We start from the raw sequence: 19271 nt of genomic DNA, 5'->3' as shown, positions 1-19271 counted from the left end.
ACATCCACATGTAAACCCCTGTCATAAATATAAAGGGAAGAGTAACCACCTTTCTGTATACAGTGCTATAAAATCCCTCCTGGCCAGAGGCAAAACCCTTTCACCTGTAAAGGGTTAAGAAGCTAAGGTAACCTCGCTGGCACCTGACCCAAAATGACCAATGAGGGGACAAGATACTTTCAAATCTGGAGGTGGGGGGAGAAACAAAGGGTTCTGTCTGTCTGTGTGATGCTTTTGCCGGGAACAGATCAGAAATTCAAGCCTTCCAACTCCTGTTAAGTTAGTAAGTAATCTAGCTAGAAAATGCATTAGATTTTTTTTTTGTTTAATGGCTGGTGTCAAGGTTCCTCCCCCACTCTGAACTCTAGGGTACAGATGTGGGGACCTGCATGAAAAACCTCCTAAGCTTATCTTTACCAGCTTAGGTCAAAACTTCCCCAAGGTACAAAATATTCCACCCTTTGTCCTTGCCGCTACCACCACCAAACTAATACTGGTTACTGGGGAAGAGCTGTTTGGACGCGTCTTTCCCCCCAAAATACTTCCCAAAACCTTGCACCCCACTTCCTGGACAAGGTTTGGTAAAAAGCCTCACCAATTTGCCTAGGTGACTACAGACCCAGACCCTTGGATTTTAAGAACAATGAACAATCCTCCCAATACTTGCACCCCCCCTTTCCTGGGAAATGTTGGATAAAAAGCCTCACCAATTTGCATAGGTGACCACAGACCCAAACCCTTGGATCTGAGAACAATGAAAAAACATTCAGTTTTCTTACAAGAAGACTTTTAATAAAAATAGAAGTAAATAGAAATAAAGAAATCCCCCCTGTAAAATCAGGATGGTAGATATCTTACAGGGTAATTAGATTCAAAAACATAGAGAACCCCTCTAGGCAAAACCTTAAGTTACAAAAAAGATACACAGACAGAAATAGTTATTCTATTCAGCACAATTCTTTTCTCAGCCGTTTAAAGAAATCATAATCTAACACATACCTAGCTAGTTACTTACTAAAAGTTCTAAGACTCCATTCCTGGTCTATCCCCGGCAAAGACCAGCATATAGACAGACACACAGACCCTTTGTTTCTCTCCCTCCTCCCAGCTTTTGAAAGTATCTTGTCTCCTCATTGGTCATTTTGGTCGGGTGCCAGCGAGGTTACCTTTAGCTTCTTAACCCTTTACAGGTGAGAGGAGCTTTCCCCTGGCCAGGAGGGATTTCAAAGGGGTTTACTCTTCCCTTTATATTTATGACACGCCCCCCAAATCTCAGCTAGGGTGAAACACTGGCTGGGATTTCTTCCTGGAGCTCTGTTTTTCCTCGAGTTAATAAGACACATGCATCTCTAAATATACTACCAAGTACATAAAAACTAACAATATTTTCCACATCTCAAGGACGATTTTAACCAGTTGATTCTGGGAAACTTTCACGGGAGAGTGCATCAGCCACTTTGTTAGAAGCTCCTGAGATGTGTTGGATGTCGAAATCAAAATCTTGGAGAGCTAAACTCCACCGAAGAAGTTTTTTGTTAGTTTCCTTGACTGTGTGAAGCCACTTCAGTGCAGCATGGTCGGTTTGCAGGTGGAAACGCCGTCCCCAAACATATGGGCGTAGCTTTTCCAGAGCGTAGACAAGGGCGTAACATTCTTTTTCAGTGACTGACCAGTTGCTTTCCCTCTCAGACAGTTTTTTGCTGAGAAACACTACAGGGTGGAATTCTTGATCAGGTCCTTTCTGCATTAAAACTGCTCCCACACCACGCTCGGACGCATCTGTGGTTACTAGGAACGGTTTGTCAAGGTCTGGGGCCCTTAGTACAGGGTCAGACATGAGTGTCGCTTTAAGCTTGTTAAAGGCCTTCTGGCACTTTTCGGTCCACTGAACAGCATTTGGCTGTTTCTTTTTGGTTAGGTCTGTCAGTGGGGCGGCGATTTGGCTGTAGTGCGGTACAAATCGTCTGTAATAACCGGCCAAGCCTAAGAAGGATTGAACCTGTTTCTTTGACTTTGGGACAGGCCACTTTTGGATAGCATCCACTTTGGCCTGTAGGGGGCTGATAGTTCCTTGACCCACCTGGTGTCCAAGGTAAGTCACTCTGTTTAGGCCTATTTGACACTTCTTAGCCTTAACAGTTAGTCCTGCCTCCCTTATGCGCTCAAGGACTTTTTGTAGATGTTCCAGGTGGTCTGCCCAGGAATCTGAAAATATGGCCACATCGTCAAGGTAGGCAACTGCATATTCTCCTAATCCCGCTAGGAGACCATCTACAAGTCTTTGGAAAGTGGCGGGTGCATTTCGCAGCCCGAAAGGGAGTACATTAAATTCATACAGCCTGAGATGTGTGGTGAAGGCTGACCTTTCCTTGGCAGATTCATCTAGCGGTACCTGCCAGTACCCCTTGGTTAAGTCCAAGGTAGAGATGAACTGGGCCCGTCCCAGTTTCTCTAATAGTTCATCTGTGCGTGGCATTGGATAGTTGTCTGGGCGAGTTACAGCTTTTAGCTTACGGTAGTCCACGCAAAAACGTATTTCCCCATCTGGTTTGGGAACTAGAACCACTGGAGATGCCCATGCACTTTCAGAGGGGCGGATTACACCCATCTGTAACATATCCTGGATCTCCCGTTCTATAGCAGTTTTAGCTTGAGGAGACACCCGGTAAGGTTGGACCCTAATTGGGTGAGCATTACCTGTGTCAATGGAGTGGTATGCCCGTTCAGTCAGTCCTGGGGTGGCTGAGAACGTTGGCGCGTAGCTAGTGCACAGCTCCTGGATCTGCTGTCGCTGCATACGCCCAAGGGTCATGGAGAGGTTCACCTCTTCCACACCACCACCACATTTCCCTTCGTAGTAGACACCTTCGGGCCACTCAGCGTCGTCTCCTCCCTGGGCTGTAAACTGACAAACCTTTAATTCTCTGGAATAAAAGGGCTTTAGAGAATTAATATGGTACACCTTAGGCTTTCAGTTGGAGGTGGGGAATGCTATGAGATAATTAACAGCTCCCAGGCGCTCCTGGACCGTGAATGGCCCTTCCCACGATGCTTCCATTTTATGGGCCTGGAGCGCCTTTAAGACCATGACCTGGTCCCCTACTTTGAAGGAACGCTCTCTGGCATGTTTATCATACCAGGCTTTTTGCTCTTTTTGAGCATCCTGTAAGTTTTCTTTAGCAAGGGTTAAAGAGGTTCGGAGGGTGTTTTGTAGGTTGGTTACAAAGTCCAGAATGTTAGTTCCTGGAGAAGGTGTAAATCCCTCCCATTGCTGCTTCACCAACTGCAATGGCCCCTTAACCTCACAGCCATATACAAGTTCAAATGGGGAAAACCCTAAACTGGGGTGTGGTACAGCTCTGTAGGCAAAGAGCAACTGCTGCAACACTAGGTCCCAATCATTGGAGTGCTCATTTACGAATTTACGTATCATGGCCCCCAAAGTTCCATTAAACTTCTCCACCATGCCATTTGTTTGATGGTGGTAAGGAGTGGCAACCAACTGATCTACCCCATGAGCTTCCCAAAGGTTTTTCATAGTTCCTGCCAGGAAATTAGTCCCTGCATCTGTGAGGATGTCGGAGGGCCAACCTACCCTGGCAAAAATGTCTGCTAGTGCCTGGCACACACTTTTAGCCCTGGTGTTGCTTAGAGCTACTGCTTCCGGCCATCGGGTGGCAAAATCCATGAAAGTCAGTATGTACTGCTTTCCTCTGGGTGTCTTTTTCAGAAAAGGACCCAGAATATTCACAGCTACTCGCTGAAATGGAACTTCAATGATGGGGAGTGGCTGGAGAGGGGCTTTGACCTGGTCTTGGGGTTTTCCCACTCTTTGGCACACCTCACAAGACTGGACATAGGTAGAAACATCCTTGCCCATTCCCTCCCAGTGGAATGACCCCCCCAAACGGTCTTTGGTCCTGTTCACCCCAGCATGGCCACTAGGGTGATCGTGGGCTAAGCTCAAGAGCTTGGCCCGGTATTTAGTTGGAACTACCAACTGTCTCTGAGGATGCCAGTCTTCCTGGTGTCCACCAGAAAGAGTTTCCTTGTATAAAAGTCCTCTTTCTACAACAAACCTGGATCGATTAGAAGAGCTGAGAGGCGGTGGGTTGCTCCGTGCCGCCGTCCAAGCTCTCTGGAGGCTTTCATCTGCTTCCTGTTCAGTCTGGAACTGTTCCCTTGATGCTGGAGACATCAGTCCCTCATTGGATTGTGGACCTAGGCTTGGTCCCTCTGGAAGCGATATAGGGGATGGAGCTGTTTCTGTTGACTGTGAACCGCTCTCCGCTGGTGCACTATGTTGGGATTCAGGCTCTGGCTGAGCCTCTTGTGTAGGGTTATCGGCTGCTGCCAGTTCAGTTTCGGTGGGGCCCTCTGGTGTTGAGGTTGCAAGTACTGGATTCAGTGCTGACACGGGGTCTGGTGTTGGTTGTTCGGCTGGTTCCGGTTCTGGGACTGGTTCCGTCTGGGTCTCTGGGACTGGATCCACTACTGCTGTTGCAGACATTGGCCTGGGGTCCGGGTCCATCACCTCTGACCGGGTCCTGATAGAAGTTTCCGGAACAGAGCTAGGCCTCACGGCTTGTTTAGCCTGGCTGCGGGTGACCGTTCCCACCCTCTTGGCCTGCTTCACATGATTGGCCAAGTCTTCCCCCAACAGCATGGGGATGGGATAATCATCATAGACTGCAAAAGTCCACATTCTTGACCAGCCCTTGTACTGGACAGGCAACTTGGCTGTAGGCAAATCGAAAGAGTTGGACTTGAAGGGTTGAATCGTCACTTGGATCTCTGGGTTGATTAAACTGGGGGCCACTAAGGAAGCATGGATAGCTGACACTTGTGCTCCGGTGTCCCTCCATGCGGTGACCTTCTTCCCGCCCACACTCACAAGTTCCCTCCGCTCCAAGGGTATCTGGGAGGTATCTGGGCCTGTGGACCTCTGGTGTGATTCCGGTGCAATGAACTGTAATCTGTTGGGGTTCTTGGGGCAGTTGGCCTTTACATGCCCCAGCTTGTTACATTTAAAACATCGTCCAGCTGACGGGTCACTGGGGCGAGGAGGGTTGCTGGAGAACGGGGTGGTGGGACGATAAGGGGTCTGGAGGGTTCTTTGGGAGGTAGGTGGGGCTTTGGGCGGCCCCCGGTAATAGGGTGGGGTCTGGGGTTGTCCCTTCTGGTCTCCGCTCCAACTGCGACCAGTTTTCTTCTTCTCTGCCACCTCCACCCATCTGGCTCCAATCTCTCCTGCCTCAATTACAGTTTTGGGCTTCCCATCTAGGATGTATCTTTCTATTTCCTCAGGAACACCCTCTAAGAATTGTTCCATTTGCATTAGGAAGGGCACATCTACTGGAGATTCAACACTTGCTCCTGATATCCAGGCATCCCAATTTTTCACAATGTGGTAGGCATGTCGGGTAAATGACACGTCTGGTTTCCACCTTAGGGCTCTGAACCTCCGATGAGAATGCTTGGGTGTTATCCCCATTCGACTCTTGCCTTGGATTTAAACAGTTCATACTCGTTCATGTGTTCTCTGGGCATTTCAGTCGCCACCTCAGCTAAGGGTCCACTGAGCTGTGGCCTCAGCTCTACCATGTATTGGTCGGTAAAGATGCTGTACCCAAGGCAGGCCCTTTGGAAGTTTTCTAAGAAGGCCTCAGTATCATCACCTGCCTTGTTTCCTTGTAGGTGGGGAACTTTCTGGGATGGGAAGTGGTACCTGGAGAAGGATTGCTAGGGTTTGTTGGTATATTCTGCTGAGCCTTTATCTTCTCCACCTTCTCCACATGCTTCCTCTCTTTTTCCTTCTCCTCCTCCACATGCTTCCTCTCTTTTTCCTTCTCCTCCTCCACATGCTTCCTTGCCTCCATTTCCCTCTTGTGGGCAGCCTCCTGTACCTCCTTCTCCAGCCGCATGAGTTCTATCTGTCTTTCATGTTCCCTTTGTTTTTCCTCAGCCTGAAATTTGGCTAATTCCAACTGTAGTCGAGCCGTGGATTTTGTCATTCTAACCTCTCTGTTTTTAACTAGCTTTACACCCGAGGTTTAGAAATAAACAAACAAAACTTGGCTGTAAAATTTTGCTGTGCTGGAATAGAATACCTATTCTCTGATAGTGATTGTCAGCCTACAAAAAAGACAATTCCCTTGTCTCTGCTCTGGGCCCAAATCAAAACAAAAAACCTCCAACTACTTGGAAACCTGCTTACCCAGCCCAAAGAAAAAGCAAATGGGTAGAACACACCCCCCCATTTAATTTTAGGAAAAAAAAAAACTCTGGGTTGGAAGACTGTGAATTTCCCTGCAGGAGTTAAGTACCCTGCCTCCAGGCAAAGAAAACCTGCAATTCACAAAGATAATCCCCTTTTGTCTCTGCTTGGCCACAAAGCAGAGAAAAAACAAGCTGCTTTCAGTTTCAGCTGCTTTCTGGACTTCCTTTCCAAAGGAAAAAAAAATTTCCTTTTTAAAATCTGTATTTCTAGTTCAAAAAATCTCAACTGGATCTCAAAATGATTTCAGGTTAATCCCACCACTATGCCACCATGTCAAGGTTCCTCCCCCACTCTGAACTCTAGGGTACAGATGTGGGGATCTGCATGAAAAACCTCCTAAGCTTATCTTTACCAGCTTAGGTCAAAACTTCCCCAAGGTACAAAATATTCCACCCTTTGTCCTTGCCGCTACCACCACCAAACTAATACTGGTTACTGGGGAAGAGCTGTTTGGACGCGTCTTTTCCCCCCAAAATACTTCCCAAAACCTTGCACCCCACTTCCTGGACAAGGTTTGGTAAAAAGCCTCACCAATTTGCCTAGGTGACTACAGACCCAGACCCTTGGATTTTAAGAACAATGAACAATCCTCCCAATACTTGCACCCCCCCTTTCCTGGGAAATGTTGGATAAAAAGCCTCACCAATTTGCATAGGTGACCACAGACCCAAACCCTTGGATCTGAGAACAATGAAAAAACATTCAGTTTTCTTACAAGAAGACTTTTAATAAAAATAGAAGTAAATAGAAATAAAGAAATCCCCCCTGTAAAATTAGGATGGTAGATATCTTACAGGGTAATTAGATTCAAAAACATAGAGAACCCCTCTAGGCAAAACCTTAAGTTACAAAAAAGATACACAGACAGAAATAGTTATTCTATTCAGCACAATTCTTTTCTCAGCCGTTTAAAGAAATCATAATCTAACACATACCTAGCTAATTACTTACTAAAAGTTCTAAGACTTCATTCCTGGTCTATCCCCGGCAAAGACCAGCATATAGACAGACACACAGACCCTTTGTTTCTCTCTCTCCTCCCAGCTTTTGAAAGTATCTTGTCTCCTCATTGGTCATTTTGGTCGGGTGCCAGCGAGGTTACCTTTAGCTTCTTAACCCTTTACAGGTGAGAGGAGCTTTCCCCTGGCCAGGAGGGATTTCAAAGGGGTTTACTCTTCCCTTTATATTTATGACAGCTGGTAAAATAAGCTGTGCTGAAGGGAATGTATATTCCTGTTTTTGTGTCTTTTTGTAACTTAAGGTTTTGTCTAGAGGGATTCTCTATGTTTTGAATCTGATTACCCTGTAAGGTATTTACTATCCTGATTTTATGAGGTGATTCTTTTACCTTTTCTTTAATTAAAATTCTTCTTTTAAGAACCTGATTGATTTTTTATTGTTCCTAAGATCCAAGGCTTTGAGTCTGTGTTCACCTGTACCAATTGGTGAGGATTATTATCAAGCCTTCCCCAGGAAAGGGGGTGTAGGGCTTGGGGGTATATTTTGGGGGAAGATGTCTCCAAGTGGTCTCTTTCCCTGTTCTTTGTTTAAAACCCTTGGTGGTGGCAGCATACTGTTGAAGGACAAGGCAAAGTTTGTACCTTGGGGAAGTTTTTAACCTAAGCTGGTAAGAATAAGCTTAGGGGGTCTTTCATGCAGGTCTCCACATCTGCACCCTAGAGTTCAGAGTGGGGAAGGAACCTTGACAACTCCGTATGAGGCTGGGGAAGCAGAGTAAGAAAGGGAGAATGGGACAACAGAGGCTATAAAATCTTCTCACTTAAGAGGTCATAGCCAGAGGGCTGCATTGCTATTGGCTACTGGGCAAGTAATGGAGCTCAGTTCCAGTATTTTTCCTGTGACTTCCATGGCCAGTCTTCCCTAATGGAAATGTATTTATGTGTTGCAGAAAACGGTGCTTAAGGACAAAGTGCTTCATGACTTACATTCCAAGTATGCATGCTTCCATTTAGGACAAACAGAATGCTGCCCACTAAGTTGTTAGTCTCTGTAGGCAATGTGGATATACTCATTCCCTATCCATCTCTCCCCTTTCCTGGTTCATGAAAATGCAGGTGTTCAGATGTCACTGCACTCCATTTCAGATGCAAATTGGAGTGGCTAGTGAGAAAATTAGATATGGACATAATTTGAATGCACCCACAAAAAATGAACCTCTCATGGCTGAAAGTAATCTAAGTTTTGCATCTTTATCTAATGACAGCACAAAAAAGAGAGCATGACTTATGCCAGGGGTGGCCAAACCGTGGCTTGTGAGCTCCATATGGCTCTTCTACAGTTGAAGTGTGGCTGGCAGAAGCCCCACATTCCTCCCCATTCTCTGCCTACCAGACTGGGGGAGGCGGGAGCTTGGGGCTTCAGCCCTGTGGCGGGTGGTGGGGCTAAGGACTTCTGCCCTGCAGGGAGGGGTCTCAGGGCATCAGCCCTGTGGCAGGCCCACCGCAGGCCTGAAGCCCTGAGCCCCAGCAGGCATGCCCATGGGGCTGCAGCCTTGAACCCCAGCAGGCACCTCCCACAGGGCTGAAGCGCCAAGCCCTAGCAGGTGTACCCTGGCTCTCGAACTGCTGAAGATTGTCATATGTGGCTTGGATGGTCAGTAAGTTTGGCCACCCCTGACTTATGCTTTGGCCATGTTGGTTGTGCACTCTGATGGTGCAGCATTTCCTCTTTCCATGCTGAAAATAAAAGTAATGATTCAGGTTATCCCACACTGTGGAGCACATAGGTCATCATATGTTATAAGACATGAATACTGTACTCCTGGATGCCTAAAGGCCAGTGTTTCTTTCACTCAGTCAAGGGTTGACTCTCAACACTATTGTAATTGCTCAAATTGTTTTATAGGCAGTTGATGACCTTCACAGACTGGGTACTTTGTTTGTATGATTAGTACTGGGATGTGGCTGTAGTTGTCCTTTAAATGTTGTTTTTTAAGTACATCTGAAGGAGGAAGCTTGCAAAACAGCCAGTGATGCCATTGAATGATAGAGATGCTAAAGGAGCACTCAAGGAAGACAAGGCCATTGTGGAGAAACTAAATGAATTCTTTGCATCAGCCTTCACTTAAGAGGATGAGGGAGATTCCCATACCTGAGCTATTCTTTTTAGGTGACAAATCTGAGGAACTGTCCCAGATCGAGATGTCATTAGAGGAGGTTTTGGAACAACCTAATCAATGAAACAGTAATATGTCACCTGGACCAGATGGTATTCACCCAAATGTTTTGATGGAACTCAGATATGAAATTTTTGACAGGTTTCAGAGTAGCAGCCATGTTAGTCTGTATCTGCAAAAAGAAAAGAAGTACTTGTGGCACCTTAGAGACTAACAAATGTATTTGAGCATAAGCTTTCATGAGCTACAGCTCACTTCATTGGATGCATGCAGTGAAAAATACAGTGGGGAGATTTATATACTTTATATTTATAAAGAACATGAAACAATTGGTGTTACTACACACTGTAACAAGAGTGATCAGGTAAGGTGAGCTATTACGAGCAGGAGAGCGGGGGAGAAAAAACCTTTTGTAGCGATAATCAAGGTGGGCCATTTTCAGCAGTTGACAAGAACGTGTGAGGAACAGTAGGGGGAGAAATAAACATGGGGAAATAGTTTTACTTTGTGTAATGACACATCCACTCCCAGTCTTTATTCAAGCCTAAGTTAATTGTATCCAGTTTGCAAATTAATTCCAATTCAGCAGTCTCTCGTTGGAGTCTGTAAGCAAGGACTGGCCTGTCTCCCAAGATCTGTGAGAGTGATGGGTTGTCTTTCAGGATAGGTTGTAGATCCTTGATGATGCGTTGGAGAGGTTTTAGTTGGGGGCTGAAGGTGATGGCTAGTGGCATTCTGTTATTTTCTTTCTTGGATCTGTCCTGTAGTAGGTAACTTCTGGGTACTCTTCTGGCTCTGTCAATCTGTTTCTTCACTTCAGCACGTGGGTATTGTAGTTGTAAGAACGCTTGATAGAGATCTTGTAGGTGTTTGTCTCTGCATTTGCTCCAACCCCTCAGACAAACACCTACAAGATCTCTATCAAGCGTTCTTACAACTACAATACCCACGTGCTGAAGTGAAGAAACAGATTGACAGAGCCAGAAGAGTACCCAGAAGTTACCTACTACAGGACAGGCCCAAGAAAGAAAATAACAGAACGCCACTAGCCATCACCTTCAGCCCCCAACTAAAACCTCTCCAACGCATCATCAAGGATCTACAACCTATCCTGAAGGACGACCCATCACTCTCACAGATCTTGGGAGACAGGCCAGTCCTTGCTTACAGACAGCCCCCCAACCTGAAGCAAATACTCACCCACACAACAAAAACACTAACCCAGAAACCTATCCTTGCAACAAAGGCCGTTGCCAACTGTGTCCACATATCTATTCAGGGGACACCATCACAGGGCCTAATCACATCAGTCACACTATCAGAGGCTCGTTCACCTGCACATCTACCAATGTGATATATGCCATCACGTGCCAGCAATGCCCGTCTGCCATGTACATTGGCCAAACCGGACAGTCTCTACATAAAAGAATACATGGACACAAATCAGATGTCAGGAATTATAACATTCAAAAACCAGTCAGAGAACACTTCAATCTCTTTGGTCACGTGATTACAGACCTAAAAGTGGCAATTCTTCAACAAAAAAACTTCAAACCCAGACTCCAGCAAGAGACTGCTGAATTGGAATTAATTTGCAAACTGGATACAATTAACTTAGGCTTGAATAAAGAGGTCTATAACATATTGACTAGTGTGGAGAAAATGAACAAGGAAATATTTACGCCTTCACATAACACAAGAACTAGAGGTCACCTAGTGAGATTAATAGGCAGCAGGTTTAAAACAAACGGAAGGAAGTACTGCTTCACACAACGCACAGTCAACCTGTGGAACTCTTTGCCAGGGGATGTTGTGAAGGCCAAAACTATAATAGGGTTAAAAAAAGAACTAAATAAGTTCATGGAGGATAGGCCCATCACTATTAGCCAGGATGGGCAGGGATGCAACACCATGCTCTGAGCGTCCCTAGCCTCTGTTAGCCAGAAGCTAAGAGTGGATGACAGGTGATGGATCACTCAGTGATTGCCTGTTCTGTTAATTCCCTCTGCAGCACCAATTGTTGGAAGACAGAATACTGAGTTAGATGGACCATTGGTCTGACCCAGTATGGCCTTTCTTAAGTTCTTATTTTATGTTCTTATGTTCTCATATCCTGACACCTTATATTAGAAAAATAAGTTTACATCTTTCATATTTAACAGTGCTTTTGGATAATAATGTTAGGTAGAGTAAAATCTTTAGCTTGAATTCAAATGTCTACCATTTTCACATAATATTGTCCATATATGTAGGCGAACTACATGTTGTGAAGAAATCATGAAACTTGAGGAAATAAATCCTGAATGGCATTTTGCCATGTTCTCATTAGCTTTCCAAATTAAATGAATTTGTGAAATAGTTCCTTTTGTCCCATCCCCCTCTAAAACCTTCCTCCATTGTTTGATACTAGCAGGATTAATGCACTTGGTACCTGACAATTCAGTTTACAGGTAAAACACAAAACAGTAATTCTCACAACCATTAAGACAATGTGGGTGAGGTAACCTCTTTCATTGGACCAACTTCTGTTGGTGAGAGAGACAAGCTTTCAAGCCACACAGAGCTCTTCTTCACGTGTACCTTTCCAAGATCTGAAGAAGAGCTCTGTGGGGCTCAAAAGCTTTTCTCTCTCACCAACAGAATTTGGTCCAATAAAAGATATTACCTCCCCCACCTTGTCTCTCTAATATCCTGGGACTGACACAGCTACAACTACGTTAAATAGAGACTTACAATACGCACCTAAGCCTTTGCTGTACTTGTGCATTGTGGCAACTGAGCCACAAATCCCAGCACAGCTTTCCAGAGCAGAGGATTTTTGGTCCTCAGTGGTATTTTGGAATTATAGACAAACTCCAATGGTTTTAATAGGTGAGCAATTCCATTGATCTGAGGTCATCTCCCTGTCCTGTCCAATGCTGGTCTCTCAGATGACACAGAGTCCATGGTCTGCTTCTGCAGTTAGGTTCTGTCCAGGCTGAGGCTCTCGGCATATGTCCTGAGTTGGTACATCATCTTTCTGATGATGCACCATTGCAGATGGAGGTGATGGACCATCATTTCCTAACCCACCTGGAAGCCTGAAAGGCTTTTATGATAGACACTACCACACATGCATGGAAGTAAGCCGCTTATTTTTACTTAATTTTTAATTGAATGTTTTGAATGCTGTGAGTCTGACCCTGCAGCCTCCATTCATACCAAAAAGAGTTTTAAGTGGGTTGGATGAAGCTTTAGACCCTGTATTACATATGCCCTGATGGTTTCCTTCCTTTTTCTTTCCTCTTAAGATATGGGGGTGGGGGGGTCAGTCATCTGGAGAGAGAGAGTCCACCTTGCAAGCCCTTTGATAAACCAGTTCCTTCCACTCATCGGCCTCTCATAGGGCAGTTGTACCTGAGGAGAGATAAATACACTGATGGAAGGACAGGAGTATACTGATGGTGGATAGAGTAACGCAAGATGGTAAGTTTGGAATTTTGGATGTATACAGGCTGTGGCTTTGCTTAGTTAGTGGATCTCTAATTTATAATTTTGTACTGTCACTTCACACTAATGTCTCTTCTTCTGCCTTTCTCTTGCAGATTTGCAGAGTTTGTGGGAATGGGTGTCTCCCAGATGAACATGCAAATCCCATCACTCAGCATTGTTTTTCAGTCTTTCTGTTACCTCTGCCTGGTTTTGCAGCCTTTATTTTATTACAAGACATGAAGAGGAATAAAACTATCATTTATCTTATCTGTTTATTTGTATGTGTTTCAGTGATTGACAGTTTTGTGCATTAAATTGTGTATGTTTGGGTTTTATATCCTGTGTATTTTTCCAGCTTTCTTTAGCAGATCCAACACCAGCTCAGCAGATTTGCAGGGAATTGAGAATTACCATTGGATAGTTTGCTGTCATCATTTTCTAAAACGATGAGAAAAAACTAGTCCTAATCAGAGCCAGATCAAGGCATAGGTATTATAGGTCTGAACCAACAAAGCCCTAGCTCCTGGAGATATGTGAATTACATCAGAATCTGAACTTTAATTTAAAATAAATAAAATAAGTTTCTGGCTCTTATTGCAAAGAAAAGCTTGAAAATATGACCCAAGTGCAAATGATACAGTAGGGTGACCAGATAGCAAGTGTGAAAAATCGGGACGGGGGTGGGAGGCAACAGAAGCCTATATAAGAAAAAAAAACCAAAAATCGGGACTGTCCCTATAAAATCGAGACATCTGGTCACCCTATGATACACTGACATCTGCTTGAATCTGTAGGGAGCTTGGAACAAGAGCTCTGAGAGACATGTACGCTACACAAAACCTCCCCCAACAGAAGACCATGTGGTAGGAGGAGAAGAGAGCAGCAGGCCAAGCCCTGTCACTCAAACAGGAAAAATCCTGTCTGCTGGGTTAAGTACTGGGCTCCCAGTGCTGACGCTCCTGGGAACTAGAATGCAACCCTATTGTGCTGCCCCTGCCTCTTTGGGGCAGAGCCATGGGGGAGTCCTGTGTTCTGCTGTGCCTCTGCCCCTGGATGGTCTTAATCTAGCTTTGGTGTTGGCTGGATCAAACCACTGTCCCTCACATGGAAGCATATTCTGCAGCCGCTACACCAGTCTTAGAAATTCACAGTTCTGTTTATTTAAGAAAACTTCATTCTCCTTTGTTAGTCAGAAGGATATTTTCATGCACTGGATCTATGACCTCAGATTAAGGTATTCATAAATGTTATTTTTTAAAAAAAGTTTTGCCAATACTCATATTAATAGCAATGTTTTTATCTTTAATGAATACAGTTTCCCGCATAAATAACAGCACTGCAACTTCTGCTTGTGAGCCCATTCCTGAATATTTGCTTAACACAAAACACTCTGTCTCAAAGGAAATGTTTGTTCATTTTTTGTTTTCCTCAACTTCATATTTTTCTTCACAACCAACCCACATCCTTATTTTGTTTTCATATCTTGCCATCTCCTCTGGTTCACTAACAATGCATGGAGGAAAATAGTTTGAAAATGCATTCATCATTTTCTTTTGACTTAATATTAATTAAATCAATTGTAGTAACTGTGGTGAAATACCCTGGAACTTTGAAAATCATTTGAACATAACACAGTCCTTAAAAAGCCTACATAAAATATTAGCAATCATATGTATGCTATGTCTGACTTCTGACAGCCCTTTCAAGTTGGCCTACTTTACAAGAAAGAACTGCAGAAACTCTACTTTGAAGCATTTGCCCAGTTGGATTTTGTTATTAGAAAAACAAAATAAATGGAAAAGAAAGAGTAAAAGTTAAAATACAACTGAAGTATCTAGCATGCAATGTATAGAGATAAGAGATCCATATCCAAGGATTTAGGACTCTTAGAATTTCAGGAATTCTGGAACCCTTTAAATATTCTCAAAGCTTCTGTTCCACTGAGCTGATAAGTCACAGTAAGTGCAAGTATACTTGTTCATAGCTGTGGCAGCACCAGAAACACTCAAACTTTCTATCCATATGTGGGTTTGGATGCACACTGTGCAAGACCTGTATCTCATATGCTTCAAAGAAAGCAAATTCCACAAACAAGACATGTTTTAAAGAGGTAAAAGCTCAGTGCTCCAGATGTCTTGCAAAGCAGCTAAACTCTTAAAAACATTAAATTAAAAATTAAAGTTTTCATTCAAAATTGTTTTAATTATTGTTTTCTGGGTTCCATGTTTCTAGTAATTAATCTCAATTGATGTAATCTGATGAAGTGAGCTGTAGCTCACGAAAGCTCATGCTCAAATAAATTGGTTAGTCTCTAAGGTGCCACAAGTACTCCTTTTCTTTTTGCGAATACAGACTAACACGGCTGTTCCTCTGAAACCTCTGATTATTTTAATTTTCTTGTTGTATTTTATGTACTGCTACATTACATTTACCTAATTTAGCACATATATTTTTCATTCTGGTGTAAGGCAGTTGGTTCCCGTTTGTGTTGTTTGTGCTTTGGAATTAGACAGTATCATTATATAAATTATATCACATATTGTTTGACTAATATGGGGACAAGATATCAGTGGGAGATAACTATATGAGTAAGGTGAGAAGGATTTGGGCCCTCTCTGTAATGATCTATACAGTCTGGGTCAAATTTTGTCCTCAGGCCATATGTGAAAATTATTATATAAGAAATTAATTACAGAACAATCCCTACTTAAAACTCATCCCAGGAGGCAAAGAAAAGTGAAATATGACATTTTAAAGAAATATGCATGTTTTTGGTGACTTTTCACTCTGAATCCTTTCTGACTTATGCCATGCTTCTATTTTTGCAGGTAATGTCTCCAGTGAGAAGAACGGTGTTTCTTTCAGTGTACAGAATGGCGATGTGTGTCTTCATGACTTTTCAGGAAAGCAACTCGTATTTCATGAGAAGGATGATGCAGACCACAAAAAAACCCGTGTCTCACTCAGAAGGACTTCAAAGAGGGGAAGCCTACATTTTATTAAGCAAATATGATTTTTTTTTTCAAAGCACATTGTTTTACAAAGTAAAACATAGATTTTTACTTTAACCATTTTACATAATGTGAGAAGACCAGAAACTGATCCTTATTTAATAGACGGTACTGGGGCCCTGAGGCAGTCATATATTGGGTTGATAAGGAGAGTTATAATTTTTAAAAAAATCATTGCTACTATTTGTCAAGGTACTTCAAATACTACATCACAACTGGTACAATTTCCAATTTGATTTTCCATTCTTCCTTTTTTCCCCCCAAGGTTTAGTTTTAGACTCTTATTTTGTCAGTATAACTACAATTAGTATATCTGAATACAATACACAGTATTGTAAATGTAAATGTAGGTAACTACAAGTTACACTTAAACAAGATTAATTTATCTTTCAAAACGTTATTTTCATTGTCTACTACAACATTTTTAAAATTATAGTTGCAGATTTTATAGCATTGTAAATAAGCTAAATAATATCCACCTTTAAGCATTTTATGGTATTTTTTATATTTATTTCTTGTAAAATAAATTTTAAAATATTCCTTTGTATAGAAAAATTGATGTTTTGTTTTAACTTTATTGTTAGAATGTAGATAAAGTTGATTTCAATTAACTTCTGAAGATCCTACATTATATATTCATAGGTAATTTGTTCAATATGTGAAATAACTTACAGTGGTTACAGTGTGAAGATGTTTACAAGACACAGAACTGTAAATATGAACACTATCACTATAGAACCACTGACTGGGACCCAGGAATACAGTGCGTGAGTGTCTTTTCAAGGGCTAAAACTCAGCAGGAGGAAGTGATTTATAAAGTAGGCAATAGGCTACTAGCTATATACTTGAAGTGAAATCCTGGCCCCATTGAAGTCAATGGGAGTTTTGCCATTGATTTCAGTGGAGACACTATTTCACTCCTAGTGGTTGTAACAGAGATAAATAAACGGCCAGTTCTCAACTGCAATATTTAGAGAAAGATGATTATCATTTAAAAGACAGTAGCTGTTATTATTTAGTAGCCAAGACAAGTGTTTGTTTGGTTATTAAATTTGATAAAAGATCAATTTCTCTCACATCCTGAGCTATAATGCAGGTTTCTATTTGTTGTTGGTCTATGCTGACAGTCAAATCCTGAGGTCCTTACTCAGTGTTTACTTGTTACCTACTCAGCTAAAACTTCTAATGATCTTCAGCAAGCGTTTATGAGGAGAGACTAAAAAGACTGGGACTTTTAAGCTTGGAAAAGAGATGACTAAGCGGGGATATGATAGGTCTATAAGATTGTAAATGGTGTGGAAAAAGTGAATAAGGAAGTGTTATTTACTCCTTCACGTAACATAAGAACCAGGGGTCATCCAATGAAATTGATAGGCAGCAGGTTTAAAACAAACAACAGGACACAATGCAGAGTCAACTTGTGGAACTCATTGCCAGGGGATGTTGTGAAGATCAGAAGTATAACGGGGTTCAAAAGAGAATTAGATGAGTTCATTGAGGACAGGTCCATCAATGGCTATTAGCTGAGATGGTCAGGGACACAACCCCATGCTTTGGGTGTTTGTAAATCTCTAGCTTCCAGAAGCTGCATCTGGATGATGGGATGGATCACTTGATAAAGTACCCTGTTCTTTTCATTCCCTCTGAAGCCTCTGGAACTGGCCATTGTCAGAAGACATGATGCTGGGCAAGACAGACCATTGGTCTGACCCAGTATGGCCATGATTCTGTTCTTATGTTTGCCTGAATAAGGACAGCCGGATTTGGCGCTATATGCATAATATCTCATACTAGATAGAGAATGCCTCATTCCTCCTTATGTTCTTGCACAAGGGCTGGGTATAGCTGGAGTCCTTGGGTCCAGGAGTGCAAAGACTGCTACCAGCTAGTACCCACAGTAGTACCAGCCCCTCTGAAGGAGATTACTAGGGGGCTGGGTTATGCTGGCTCTCTACAGGGGAGGAACAAATGTTGTACTTCCTTTGAGGTTGGTGCACTTCCAGCATTCCCTGAGGAACCCTGGAAACACTGTTCTAGAGTGGTGAGCATAGGTACTGCCTCCTAGTTTGGACTCTGATGCAATGCAACAATTTGAACTCTTAACATTCTCACAAATGTCAAATCCTTCTGTGTTGTTACAATACATGGATTCTGTTTGTCACCTAATTCTGAGACTGCCCTGAGCACATTTGTGTAGGGACAATTTAAAACATTTGTTCTGTTTACCCACAAGGGTTGTAACTGCATGTGAACCACGTGTAAGAATGATCATGGTACTACCACACAAACACTAATAATCTAGGCATACATTTCTGTGAACGCTTTAACTATTTGGCTTAGGGGCCTTTACACTGTTTCTTATAATACAAGAAAATTAAATTTAATATTTTCAAATGTAAAAATAAATAAATTTGTAGTAAGTAATGGGCATGAGCTATGGAATTTATTTCATTTAGATAATATGCAACTATAAATTATCTATTTACATTTCTCCGAATAATGTGATCCAGGTTACCTGTCCTGTAGGAGGAAATGCTATCAGGCCCTCTATATTTGTTTAGGTTCCACCTTTCATGGTTTTAGCAGCCCTACTCTTTGTAGAGGAGGTCTGAAAATGAACCCACCCAGAGCTGGTTAGTGCCACCCTGAGTCTGCTGGAGGTGAGAACTTGGGGATTGGTCCTGCTTTGGGCAGGGAGTTGGACTAGATGACCCCCTGAGGTCCCTTCCAACTCTGATATTCTATGAACATGGTGTGAGAAGTACCAAATGGCTATGTTTCTGTCCACTATTCTGATTGCCTGCAAAAAAGCATGTTACACCACCATTAAATTGCTTGGATTCTTAACTTGGTTTTATTTTTGCATCCAGTGTGTCCTTGACTTTTTCATCCTTTTCATTTGATTTCTTGCTCATAGGAGATATCACCTACATATACCCTCTCTATTAAAATAAGTAAACATCTCTCATATATAACAATGCTTTTGATTAATAATGTTAGGTAGAGTAAAATCTATAGCTTGAATTCAAATGTCTACCATTTTCATTAATATTAATATTGTCCAATATACTGTATCACTTTCGCTCAGTGAACAACCTCCCCACATAACCCCGTTTGAGAAAAATGTCCGTGCAACCACCTTTGTAAGAACTCATTTGGTAGTGGGTAAAGAGATGTTCTGTGTAAATTTTCATCTGAAATATCTCATACTCCCTCACAGAAAGCATGTTAAATGCCAGTACATTCCTTAAACATTTTAGGGCTGTATTAATCAAAGTTTTAAATAATACAAATTATTAATCATTTGCACTTATACAACCACTTCAGATGTGTGCCTGTCCAGGACCATGCTGTACTCTCCAGTTTTCCCAAA

The 19271-nt window shown here is 42.6% G+C and overlaps 1 protein-coding gene across 12 annotated transcripts in view; it reads left to right on the top strand.

The window, feature by feature from the left end:
* ADGRG2 (adhesion G protein-coupled receptor G2) overlaps positions 1–18745 on the top strand; it is a 114273-nt gene extending 95528 nt beyond the window's left edge. For 11 of the 12 annotated variants that reach the window (XM_048862410.2, XM_048862384.2, XM_048862371.2 and 8 more), the window contains one exon: positions 15716–18745. In XM_048862410.2, coding sequence (XP_048718367.1) covers positions 15716–15900 — 185 coding nt within the window. In that variant the 3' untranslated portion in view covers positions 15901–18745. Of the gene's footprint in view, positions 1–1918; positions 2093–15715 lie in introns of all 12 variants that reach the window. The other variant, XR_012669720.1, reaches the window with a different exon arrangement.
* The last annotated feature ends 526 nt before the right edge of the window (positions 18746–19271 follow it).

The sequence above is a fragment of the Caretta caretta genome, chromosome 1, assembly GCF_965140235.1.
Source record: "Caretta caretta isolate rCarCar2 chromosome 1, rCarCar1.hap1, whole genome shotgun sequence".
In the NCBI taxonomy this organism is placed as follows: domain Eukaryota; kingdom Metazoa; phylum Chordata; order Testudines; family Cheloniidae; genus Caretta; species Caretta caretta.
This window is presented reverse-complemented; position numbering and strand designations above follow the sequence as displayed.